Genomic DNA, 13,649 nt, shown 5'->3' on the forward strand with positions numbered 1-13,649 from the left:
CACTTGAGTCTAGGGACAAATTTAATCTCTCACCTATCTTTACAAGCTCCTCACCCCTACCACATGCAGCACTTATCATCTGAGATCTGACTCCAAAAGATTGTTCATGGTCCCAAGGTTGAACAAGTTATCCAGCCGCTCCTCCTCTTACCGTGCACCCCACAACTGGAACAGTCTACCGGAGACTCTCACTGCCATCACCAGTCTAAGTTCTTTCAAAACTAAAGCTGTCTCATATTTTAATTTGGTCTGTAACTGTTATATACAGCTCAACCCCATTATAGCGTGATCCGCTTATAACGCGGTCTGAGCGTGGCTCCCAATTTAAAAACATCTCCAAGGTTTTTTTTTTAAATAACATTCAATTCTTTATTGCTAACAGACACACACACACACACACACACACACACACACACACACACACACACACACACACACACACACACACACACACACACACACACACACACACACACACACACACACACACACACACCCCCTAGAGAATTGCACTAGCATATGAAGGATCAGGGGTTCAATTCCTGCATTGTATGGTATAATTTATAAATTATTATTTTATATAATACACATGCAGGAATTGAAACCCTGGTACTTCATATGTTAGTGCAATTCTCTAACTGCTACACCACAGGGTTGGTGTGATGAATCTGATTCTATAAACAAACTTAACATCTACTGCACAGTGCAGTCCATCATGGATGCAGCCTGATGAAGCAGGGAGAGGAGAGAGCTGCAGATGCCAGGTAAGTCCTCGTGGAACCCCTGATCTTGGTGGCGGCCATTTCACGATCCTAGTTACAGTATAAGGCGGTCTCATTTTGTGGACTCCGAGCACCGTGTTATAAACGGGGTTCAGCTGTATACGCCTATAATATATATTATCTTAACTGTGCATAAAATGTCTTGTATATAATGTACTGTATAACCCTTTTCACTCGTAACTATGTAATTGTAACCATGTATTTGTCATTATAACTCTGTGCCCAGGACATACTTGAAAACGAGCGATAACTCTCAATGTATTACTTCCTGGTAAAACATTTTATAAATAAATAAACAGTAAATAAAATGAATATTGTTTTTATCTGTCATAATTCAACAGAGTGATTTTGGAGATGCACATCATCCCAGAGAGACAACCAACATGAAAACACAGACAGTTGCTTCATATTTTAGGGTAAGATTTGGCTTAGACACAGGCATATCCTAAATATTAGAAAAGGCCAAGAAACATTTTGGGTTCTGATGCTTTATACCAGCGGTGCGCAATCTTTTCTACTCGCGCCCCTCCTCCTGCTTCCCTCCCTGCTCGCGCGCCCCTTCCCTTCGGCTCCTGGTGTCAAATGACGCCGCAGGGTCACATGACGTCACATTGCCATGCCAACGTGATGTCACATGACCCCGCTGCGTCATTTGCCAAATAGAAGGTAAATGAAGTTGCAGAGGCCTCACGCAATCCCCCAGCATTAATTTAAATGCCTTGGGGGAAGAGCGCAAGGCCTCTGCAACCGCTGCACCCCTCCCTAAACAATCTTGCACCCCCCCTTGGGGACGCGCCCCCCCAGTTTGCGCACCGCTGCTTTATACAGTAGTAGGTTGGAGAATGAGCAGACTAGTTATGCCAAATAGTCCTTATCTGCTGACAGTTTCTATCCTTCTATCTTTTTTAATTGTTTAAGCTAAATATATACATTTTAATAAATATGCATTTCTCAAGATAAACTTTTCTTTACATTTCTAATATGGAACAGTCGGCGAATTGCAGCTTTTGATTCTGGAAGTCGGGAGACTGAATATTGTTTTTCTATAAATACAAAATAACACATGCATAAAGGACCTTTTTGTGATAAAGATAGCAAATCTAATCAATGATTGTAAAAAAAACCACTAGGAGATATTAAATTTATCAGAATAAGTAGCAGTATTTATTGTCAGATTGCAATATTTTTGTTATGTTTTATTTAAAGTGTTTAGTTTATGTAAGACCACTATAAGACAACTTGGAAAGTAATACGGGACCATACCATATTAATACCATACCATACAATGCTAATTGAGTACCCCTGCACATATTGTTGTTATTGCATTTTAACTATTGCTAGTATTGATACTTTTTTTTTCTTTTATTGGTTGTAAACCATCATATTGCCTTAAGAACAATCTTTTTTTTCTAATAGGCTAATTTATTTTTGTAAGTAATTGTTCTGCACATACTCATGTATGTATGCAATATTATCTTTTAGTATTCTCTTATGGATTTATTGTCAAAGATGGTGGCAGGCCAGCCACACTTTGTCCGTTGCATTAAACCAAATAATGATCGTCTGGCAAATAAGTTTGATCGAGAGAAAGTTCTGGTGCAGCTGAGGTATACTGGTATCCTGGAAACGGCACGAATCCGTAGACTGGGTTATTCACACCGCGTGCTTTTTGCTAACTTTATAAAGCGGTAAGAACAAATTCATTTTAACTTTCACATTTTTAAAATAAATTGTACAGGTGCGCCGACGAGTATTCTAAAACTTGCCTTAAACTTGCCTTGGAAAATCTGGGGCTATCACCAACAAGATCCAGGTGCATGCGTGGTACATGCTGCAAACATTTCAGTGACATTTCTGCAGAGACTAATGGCCCATCGGATTAACACAGCAGGGGTCCCTGGCAGTCCCATTTTGAATGGGACTGTCAGGGACCCACGCTGTTAATCAGATGGGCCATTAGTCTGTCTGCAGAAATGTCAGGGAAATGTTGCCCAGCATGTACCCAGGATGTACCCAGGATGTACCTTGGCCTTGTTGGTGATTGCCCCAGATTTATTTTAGAATACTCGTCGGCACTACAGTATGTGCTAGACTCTTTATTTATAGATGAAAACTGAAAAGAAAAAATAACCTACCTGGCTTATCTTTCTTCACAAGGTGTTGCCATTTTGGTATCTGTTTTACATTTTTGGGTTGATACCATCTATTATGACTGTACTTTCAATGATACTGTACTGATACTGTACTTTCAATGGGTTGATCATTTCTTGACTGCGCTTTATGTATGAAGAAATAAGGACTGATGAAAAAAGTCACTAGAATATACTTGTAATGTTGTGAGAGGGTTCCATAAAAGAGATGTAGGAGAGAGACTGTGCTACTGTATATACAGTATATAACCTCAAACACACCTTAAACAACATGTGTAATACCTGGGAAATATGCTCTAGTAAAATAAAAGACTCTCTCTCTTTGTACAGTAGGTGCTACCTTAACAAGATATGAAACCTATGTTAATGAGAAATAAATGCCATTATTTTTGCATATACAGTAATTAACTTTGTAGATATGTGTTCAGGGAACAGCCATTACTGATTTTGATAACATGATGTTTTAAGTCCTGAGTTAATGGAGCTTTGTGAATCTGGGCCCTTGTGCTCCCAGCATGCATCGTTTTATAGACACCCCCCAACCTGCATTATTGCTACTATATGGGATACAGGCAGAAAATAAGGGGGCCATTTTATCAAACAAGGTTAGTTTTACTCACTTAAGCTTATATATAGCCATATTGCTGCACATTTTATGTTGTGGCACATTTTATGTTGCTCGCTTGATTGAAAGGTGGTCTCAGATGTAGAGCTTTGTCAGAAAGCAGTAGTTACAGGGTTTGTTTGGTATAATATAAACATACAGTACAACACATTAAGAGCAGAGAGCGAGAGAAAATGGGGGTCAGATTAGAAATTTGCTGGCTAGCAGATACAATACAATATAGGAAATATTGTAAACCACAGCCACAACATCATGGCAACTGACATACTACTGCCTCTGCCTACTTTATTCACATATTCCACCTTCATCTTGTCACACACATCTTATTTCGGAATACTGCATTACAAATGGCCTCAATTTATACAATAAGTAATCATAAAAATACAATTAAAATTGCACCCAGCATAACAATATAAAAACAACATTAAAAATATTCAAGTCATATTAGCTGTGCCTTTTGTTTCCATCTATACATAAATATGTAGTATTTTCTTTTAAAATAGATTTGTCATTTTTAAAACAAAATGTTTAAAAAGCTGACATTTTGAAATTATAGAGCCCCATATATCAAATCTGCTTCACCTCAATAATTGCTATTCCTCCTTTATCCAAAGCAGCAGGTGTTATACATTGTGCATATTTATTGTTGCACTGTTAAATGCTGTGCAATCTAAATGATTTATTTGGCTCTCAGGGTGATATTATCAAAAGAGAAATATGTTGCTTCTTCCCACATTCTTCCCACACACAAAGAGTCCTCTTAGATTGTTTGGGGATACTGTATTAGCACATAGAAATGCCCTATTCCAAAGCACCCCGTCCCAAGAGTCTACACATACATAGTGTGTTCCCTTTTGCTGATATCATAAGAAGGAGTAAGGAATAGTAAAGAAGGAATAAAGGAGTCCTGACTGTCCATATAATAGACAACTGTAATTTCATATTTTTTTGTCAACGGTGAACTTAGAAACTGTAGAGTGCTATATATTTATGATCATATGCTGAGTAACCATGACTGTGATCATATACAGAAGAATAAAGGCATGGTTGGTATTATTGATAGTTATTTTATCCATTGATGTACTTGGCATGGAGCTATTCATTCCTTCATAGAATATATTGTTCATTTCTTATGGTTTTCTCATTCAGGATAAGCAGTCCCACATTTAGTCTGAAATGTATCATGTTTGTCAAATGCAGGTCCCATGTATTTGGTCCAAAAAATATATATATTTTTTTATTTTGAAATTTCAAATAGTTCAATGAGAAATCTTGATATAAAGACACCGACTCTGTAAACAATAACACTGAGTGTGAATCAGTGGAACCTGGTTCAAGTCCCGGTGTCAGCTCTTTGTTGCATTGGGCAAGTCACTTTATCTCCCTGTAAGCTTGTCCGGGTAGCGACTTTTTCTGTAACAATCCTACTTCCTGCATACAGTGCACTATACTGTAATTGTGCAGTGCTTTGAGTCCCAATGAGAGAAAAGCGCTACATGAAATAAAGTTATTATTATATTATTAAAATAATATTTCCAGCTCACTAGTATGAATTATTTAAAAATATTTTTTGACAATTTAGCTCTTATTATTGCAACTTAGCTCACTGCGAATGTCCATTTTAGTTACAGGTTTATGTAACACCTCTTTGTTATATTATAAAGATCTAAAAATATTCATAAAGGTATATCAACAACAATATCTGTCATTATTTTAAGGTACCATCTAATTTGCTTTAAATCAAATGAAGACCCTCCTGTTAGCCCAGAATGCTGTGTGTCTATACTAGAAAAAGCAAATCTTAATGACTGGGTCTTGGGAAAAACTAAGGTAATTGTGTGTCGGCACTGAAGATTCATTTTACAACATTTTTGCTACAGTAACTGAACCCACAGACATTTTCACATCTCCATTAAGTATGCATCAAAGTGTTACCCTTTTTTGCTTTTTCCATCTTCCTCAATTGTAAGAAACAGCAAAAAACCTTAAGCGCAAACTCTCTAAAATGAAAATAATGAGTGAAAGTGCAAAGTGAAAAAAAACCTTGCAAAATACTATAGACTCACTCTATATTGTAGGAGGATGGTGATCAAATTATTGATCTATTACAAAATAGCGAGAACTCCCCAGGTGCATGTAAAGACAACAGAAGCATAGTTTAATGAAAACATATATAGTAAGCAGTGAGCCCAAAAGTATGCAAGTAAAAAAAAATGCATATTCCTCTATTCCTGTTTAGCTTTACTATTTAATTATTTGACTGTTTTTGAGGTCGGCATATTCCTCAATTGTTAGAAACTTAGTCATAATGTTTCTTACTTTTGACATAGATATTGTAGCCTGGGAGGTTTATAACAAACTAACAATGTATCTAGGATATTAAACTTGATTTTTCCTTGTGCCAAAACGTATCAGGTCTCAGGTGAATAAAGTCAGATCTAAAATGGAACTTATACCTAGCAAAATATATTTTCTACAAAATTGCACATTTTTTTCTTTCAATATAAACTCTACAAACTGTGGGATTTTTATTTTTATTGTCACGTATGCCAAATCCTACCATGCTCATACATATTTACTTTCTGCTTTGTGTTATTTTGTGATTCCTTCCTTTAGCTATTTGACACGTACTGTACCTGTAACACACAATATCTGTATTTATTTGCATGCCTACAGTATGCCCATAATGTTTCAATCTGTTAGAGACTGGAATAGGTTTTTGGAGTACATGTGAGACATTGAAGCAAGATATAGAAGATCTGTGGGTTGCCCTAAAGTGTGGAAATACAGGATTATTTCTCAGTTAGAGGTGTTCTACAGACCAGTATCACAAATGGAGGGGAAAACAATGTTTACTACAGGGTGTAAATAAAATAAAGATGTAATAGACATTTTTTTAAGGGAGACCTATTAGCAGGTGTAGATTTTAGTATACTAATGCCCAGATCACAGAGCTCTGTTAAATTAGGGCTCGTAAGGTAACGTTGCCTAAAATAGGAATGGGCGTTAAGTTTCCTGGTATCAAAGCTAATAACAGTGTGTATGCAAAAACAATAGCCGTTATTGAGCTAATTAGCATAGGATTAATTACATGATATTTTTGTGGTAACTTCCTTACATTTTAAAGTTACTCTGATCCAGACCATGAAATATGTATTTTGCTCGAGTTAAAAAAAAAAGAGAGGAGAGTTAATAGTCCCTGAAATAACACTATGTTACTTGAATCATACTTAACTGTGGTGTGGCACCCATCTAGACCCTGTAAAAACCCTATTTCATGGATGTGAGTAACTCCAAGTTTAGTCACGACCGATCTAATGTAACTGTTAAGTCCCTGCATTACAGACTCGAGTGGATGTGCTTCATTTGCATATCATTTGCATCTCAATATCACTAACATCTGTTTTAGTTAACAATATAGTCCTTTACGGGAGAAAACGTGGCTTAATATTATGTTATTGTTCTTTGAACATAAACCATTACCCTTCAGGTGAAGTTAAATTACGGTAGAGAGCTGTGCATCTGGGCCTAATATTGGACCTAAAGCTCACACATGGTAATATCATTTCAGAAAGGAGTCTCAACATACGTTATCAACAATATGAGATATTGGGTCATGTTTTAAAACTTAAAGGTGGTGATGTGAACATGTGAGCAAGTTAAGCCCGCCCTCCCCCTGGAATAGTAGTAAAAGCATGGAAATGGGCAAATAGTCACATTAGTTAAAATGACGATTCTAGGAGTTTATTACATGTAGGGAAAATGGACGATCTATTTGAAAAAAAAAATTACTCTTCCACACATTTCTGTATTTCTATGGGCTTTTGTGTCTTAAATTGTTGAGTTTAGTTTTAAACAAGATCTAGTTGTCAACCAGAAAATTTATTGACAATCTATTGATATTCCTATTCTAATATTGCTATATTGAAAGCAATTACATATTTAGTGTCTAGATTATCTTTACCTTTGTACTCTGGCTTTATTTCTATCACTGGAAGCATAGGCTCATGCATTGAAAAGGTTTCTTTTATTGAAAACCTTGATAATTTTCACATAAAATATTACCAGTTGTGTTAATATCAGAATGTGATCTTTTTCTATTGAATTTCATTTGACATCCAGTAATCTGTTCTTTCTTTATTTGAGGTATTCCTTAAATATTACCACGTTGAACAACTAAATCGAATAATAAAGACCATAGTTAGTAGAATTGTTCTTCTTCAAGCCTGTGTCAAAGGATGGCTGTGTGCAAAGAGATACCAAAAATTGCAATTCCAAAGAGAACAAAGCGCAGTGAAAATTCAGTCAGGTAATCATGTTTCCTATTGCAGGTATCATCAACATATGCTGAATATATTTCCATTAAATATTCCTGTAAATTTCAATCGTAGAATATATTCCCTGTTAGCACTTTTATGTAGCCTGTTGAGAAAGCTACAGCCTTATGTGAAGATTTATTTTGGTCAACTATTAGGCTGTTTCTATTTCGGAACAGGGCAAGGGCACGTCCAATGGTAATCTTGCTTTAACATATCACCATGTCTGTCTATTCATAATGATCAATAGGGAAGTATTTTGTTACTAAAGTTTACATTGCACCTTCCGCCTTTTCCATTGAGCATAATGGAAAGCCTCCTGTTGTAGAAAGAGCAGCTTTTATTTTGATGAATTGTGTATTTTTCTCTATGGGAAAAATGTGGCCCGGGGAAATATACTCAGCAGCGCTTTAGAAACATACAGTTGTATTATTTCTAATTTTTCCAAAGTTTACAAGGGCTACATTGTTGCACAGAAAAGGAACATACAAAACATAAGATGATGGAAAAATTCATTAAAAGATTCCAAGTGGAGAACCGGTGGATCTGTTACACATGCTGTGGTCCGGCCGTCGGATAGCCCCATTTTGGGAGCAAATTCATGATTGGCTGAAAAGGATATTGGGCTTTGAAATTCCCTGGGACCCCTGGCTTTTCCTGCGAAATAAACCAGCACAGGAACTAGCCAGAGTGGAAATTAAATTAGTTGCACATTTTGCAACAGCAATGAGGTGCGAAATAGCAGCATTGTGGAAACAAAATGACATTCCATCTATTGATAAAATTAGGAACAGAATTTGGTTTGTATGCCAGATGGAAAAATTAGCGAGTTTAGTTAATGACACTGGCAAGAAATTTCAAAAGGTCTGGCTGCCATGGTTGGCCCAGACGGATATCTATTTAAAACAAGAGACAGAACATGAAACACAGACAGAGCTCAGTGCACATCCAGTGAAACCTATACACGGTACAGTGCCTAAATATATATGTATAGATATCTATTAAATAAAATGGTCCTTTAGTTTAACATTTTGGCCAAAGTGTTGTAAGCCCCGGAGCCACTACACGGCAGACCACATCTCAAGGGTCCCTAACACTAAGATAAATTCTTAATAACCTGTGCATTACCAGGAAGAATGATTTATAATAAATCTGTCAAAATTAGTTGCATAGTTCTAAGTCTGATTGAAGCTTTTATTAACCTGTACATTACCAGGAATAGCACTCTGTATTAGATTTGTCACAATCATACTGCAAGCAGGCAAGTTCCCCTGAGAGTGGGAGATGCTATGGAGTGAGCTTTTAACCATTTAAATGTGGGAGGGCGTGAGCTTCAACAAGATAGGAAGAGCCACCTTCCAATCAGCTAAGACCAGCTGAACAAGATTTGTAAAAATACAGGACATCTGCAAGCTCATATTGAACCCCCAAATAACCACAACATATATATAAGCATATAGGTGTCACAGAGGAGTGCTACTAAGCATGGCGATATATATTTAAAACCAGAGACAGAACATGAAACACAGACAGAGCTCAGTGCTCATCCAGTTATTAAGAATGTATATTAGTGTTAGGGACCCTTGAGATGTGGTCTGCCGTGTAGTGGCTCAGGGGCTTACAACACTTTGGCCAAAATGTTAAACTAAAATACCATTTTATGTATCTATACATATATATTTAGGCACTGTACCGTGTATAGGTTTCACTGGATGTGCTCTGAGCTCTGTCTGTGTTTCATGTTCTGTCTCTGGTTTTAAATATATATCGCCATGCTCAGTAGCACTCCTCTGTGACACCTATATGCTTATATATATGTTGTGGTTATTTTGGGGGTACAACATGGGCTTGCAGGTGTCCTGTATGTTTCCCAGACGGATATCCCAAGGGTGAGCAATGCCACTGCTTGCTATGATAGTGTTAGATGCATTTTCCTCTGACAGGCAGAGGGGCCCTGAGAGGAAGGGATGTAGGCCAAGAAAATGGACAGTTGTAGATGAGGACCTATTAACACTACAGACGAGACTTCATGTAAAGAACTGAAGGAATATCTAAACTATGAGGCACAGAGTTAAAACACAGGCAAGACCTCTGCTAATCTCCCCCCTATCTTCTCTTCCCTATGTTGTGTTCTATGTTTTATGTTATTACTGAAATGGGTTTTCTGTCGATTGTTCAGGCATTCAGTTATTGTTAAACTCCGTTGCGCCGGAGTCCAGATAATGCAAAGATTTTGTTGATTACTTTCTGATAACCCAATAAAACATTTTTTAAGTTGAAATCAAATTAAAAAAAAAGATTCCAAGCGAATCAGTATACAAATATACAAAAATACCTTCCACTTGTTATAACTGTGTATTTGCTTCTTCACATTTCTGTAATTTTTCTCAGCTGCCAGAGGGTACCTAGTGAGGAAGAAAAGAAATGAAATCTTAAAAAAAGAAAGTGAAGCTGCTACAACAATTCAGTGTCACTATCGTGGCTTCAAGGACAGGAAGAGCTTCCAGAGACAGAGGTAAGGACTTGTTATCGTGCAAACATAATAGATCATTTTATTCCGGTGATCATACTAGATTAGAAACTAAAGACAGCTGGTATTAAAGCTGCAGTTCAAGCAATATCCTACATGTGTATTTTTTTAATAAATCAGTTCTGTACTATGAAAAAATACTTGTACTGCACCGACACACTTTATTCGAGCAAATACCCGGTATGTACCTGGCAGATACCTGGAATAAGCCACTACTAACCTCTGACAAGCCCTGTTACATTTGCCTTCCCAGCCTGGGTTCATGCCTGGCTGATGGGCGGCTGATCTGTTAAATGATAATGATTAGGATTTAATAGGCTGCAATGCTTCGCGTGTCTACCAGATGGCATAAATTCATGAATTGTAATGCAGTTTATATATATATACTGTGCAGTATTGCAGCCAGCGGGAATAAAATGCTTCAATCCCTGCTTGGAAAATAACTCAATGTACTCGGGCAGAAAACAGTCACAAACCTCAATACACCCGGGTATACCCGAATTCGTGGGACTAGCCAAGCTCGAATAAAGTGTGTCGCCAGTGTAGTATTTTTTGAAAATATATATTTAAGAATTGTTTTTATGTATTCTAATGTAACAAGCTTTTTTGTTTCTATATCAACCATTGACAAAGTCACATCCCCTTCCTCTTCTTAAACTGGTTCTGGCTCTTGAGCTCCTCCCTCTCTCTAGCAGTGCACCAATTATATCTAGTGACTGCCTGGTCACATGATCTTTCACACAGAACTTTGCATCTTGGGTCTTCTGCTGCTGCTGGGTGATTTAATGAACCCCTAAGCCGAATCTTCGCCGATCGATCACAGGAGAACGGATTGATCGGCAACTTAGCTAATCACTTGTCAGTGTGAAGATTGTATTAATGCACATATTGAATGGAGGGGAAATTAAACGGCAGCTTGAACTGCAGTTTTAAATCACATTCAGTATTATTTTCCTTTTAGTCTCCCATACCCAGAACATATTTGACACATACTTTTTTTTTGGCCCTCAGACAAATCTGGTTGTAAGACTCCTTTTGTCAGAAGATACCAATTTTAGTTGGAAATGTAAGACATGTTGTACAGTAGGTTTTGATTAACACTTAAAAGGCCTTTTGCAGAATATAACCACCTAGACTGCCTTGTGAAGATGCAATCCATGATGTCCAAAATTCGATATTTTGACAGTGGTGATTTTTATACTGTACCGTCCAAATATATCAAGCAATTTCCCCATAGAATGTAATCTTCTGATATAGTGGATACTAATATTAATAGCGGATACTAAATATTCTTACAAATAAATTGAGTTTCTGTATTTTTTTTTATTTCTATACTTTCAAGTATAAATAAAACTACCCAGTATCAATTTACTTTGCATGTTGTTTTGATATACTGATGCAGCGGCTGTTATTCGAACACTTCACGCGTCATGTACATCGGAATCCCGATTTGAAACCGCGGGATGAATTCCAGCCTTCCTGTACTAAGATGAGAGCGCGGCGAGTGCAGAAAAACGCATTTTAGTGTTCTGCCTATTAAATACATGAAATTGACACAGTAGCCCAGTAGCACAGTACTGTACACATTACAATTCATCCATTTTATTGCAAACGAAGAAACAGAATCCATGAAATTCAAACAAAACATCCGCAATAAGCTCGAGTGCCTGTGGCGATTGGCCGCGTTCACACTGCGTGGGGAACAGCAGAGAACTCAAAATCGGCGCTGAGATGTGTTCGAATAACGGCCGCTGCTTCAGTAGTTATATAAACATACAGATGCAGTGGCCATTACTTTAAGAAATCACTGCACTGTGCGTGTGCGCTGCTGTTCTCCACGCGGCATGAACGCTGCCAATCGCCCCAGGCACACGTGTTTATCGCGGTTGCTTTGTTTGAATTCCATGGATTGTGTGCAATTAAATGCAATGAAATGAATGAATTGTAATCGCTCAAAAACACAGAGAAAGGAAACATCAGATGCAATGCAAAATGATGAGGGCTACGGCAAAATGTCTCCCTGATTGGTGAATATTCTGATATCATTGAGCGCTTCAAAGTTCTGTGCTGTCCTTTCTATAATTAAAGAAAGGACTTTGCTGCAAATGTAACATGTTTTATCGAAGAATTATAAACACAAGTTGCTCTTCTGTTTGATTGATTCTGCTCATCGTTTTGTGCTTGAGAAATCTAGGAGCAGCAGTAGTGCAGTAGGTCAGCTATTGTGCTAAACTGTATAACTATATCAGCTAGAGAGTAAGCAAAGGGATAGCACAGTCTCAGTCTAACACCTTGTATTCCCAGGAATTGCTAAGGAACACAAGTTTATCAGGCAGAATTAGAGTGGCATCTGCATACCTACATTGTTTTATAAGAAAGGCCTTACATTTTTAGATGTTGACATCAATATGGATCAAAATATTGATAAAAGAAAAATAAATCAAATGCATATTTGACACAGCTATTAAGTATGCATAGTGTTATCTCCTTGCAACAGATTTTATAGGCAATGTGTACAGTAAATTCAGATTTTTTTTTCAATAGTGCAGCCAGAGATTAAGTGATGAATATTGTTTGAACAATTGTGTATGTTTATTCAACTTAAAGGGGGAGATGTATTACTGTACATAAAGGTCACAAAGAAGTTTGTTGTGACGCATCGCTCCATTTTCTGCTTGCGTTTGCGTCAAATGTAAGAAACTGTTTCTTACATTTGATGCAAATTGTTGGCCAGAAAAGTTTAAGCTAATACAAGATACAAAAGTGACACACAGAGATACAGAGTTTGCTGCATTTCATTTGCATAGGTGCATCATGTAACTCCTCCTAGTGTCACTCCCTAAATCGCAGTGTGATGCAAAGGGTGAAAAACATGGAGCAAAGACCTTGATACACTGACACAAAGAGAAATAAGATAAAATTACGCAATTTGCATACATTTTGCTTCAAATTTGCTTTGATACATTACCCCAATTATCACTAAGCAAAGCCAACAGTGGGGGTGGTTGTGCAATAAGTCTTTCATCCAAATTTTAAACAAAAAATAACAATCAAAACAAACCAATAAACCTTACCTCATTTCTGCAGTTAATGCATTAGCCAATATCTGATTAAAGGTCTGTTTACAAAGCTTAAAACTGGGCATTTTGGCTTTAAACATGTCATTTAATATTAATGTTTCCAGGAAATTTGAAGTAATTGTGCCCCGCCTTATTAAGTGATATTGGGTGTATTAATGAGAGTATA

The 13,649-nt window shown here is 37.1% G+C and overlaps 1 protein-coding gene across 1 annotated transcript in view; it reads left to right on the top strand.

Moving 5' to 3' along the window:
• LOC142487761 (myosin-IIIa-like) overlaps positions 1-13,649 on the top strand; it is a 157,775-nt gene that overhangs the window by 60,936 nt on the left and 83,190 nt on the right. The window contains exons 14-18 of the mRNA XM_075587611.1: positions 1,124-1,198; positions 2,265-2,470; positions 5,276-5,387; positions 7,704-7,866; positions 10,265-10,388. Coding sequence (XP_075443726.1) covers positions 1,124-1,198; positions 2,265-2,470; positions 5,276-5,387; positions 7,704-7,866; positions 10,265-10,388 — 680 coding nt within the window. The remainder of the gene's footprint in view (positions 1-1,123; positions 1,199-2,264; positions 2,471-5,275; positions 5,388-7,703; positions 7,867-10,264; positions 10,389-13,649) is intronic.

Source organism: Ascaphus truei, chromosome 2, assembly GCF_040206685.1.
Source record: "Ascaphus truei isolate aAscTru1 chromosome 2, aAscTru1.hap1, whole genome shotgun sequence".
Classification (NCBI taxonomy): Eukaryota; Metazoa; Chordata; class Amphibia; order Anura; family Ascaphidae; genus Ascaphus; species Ascaphus truei.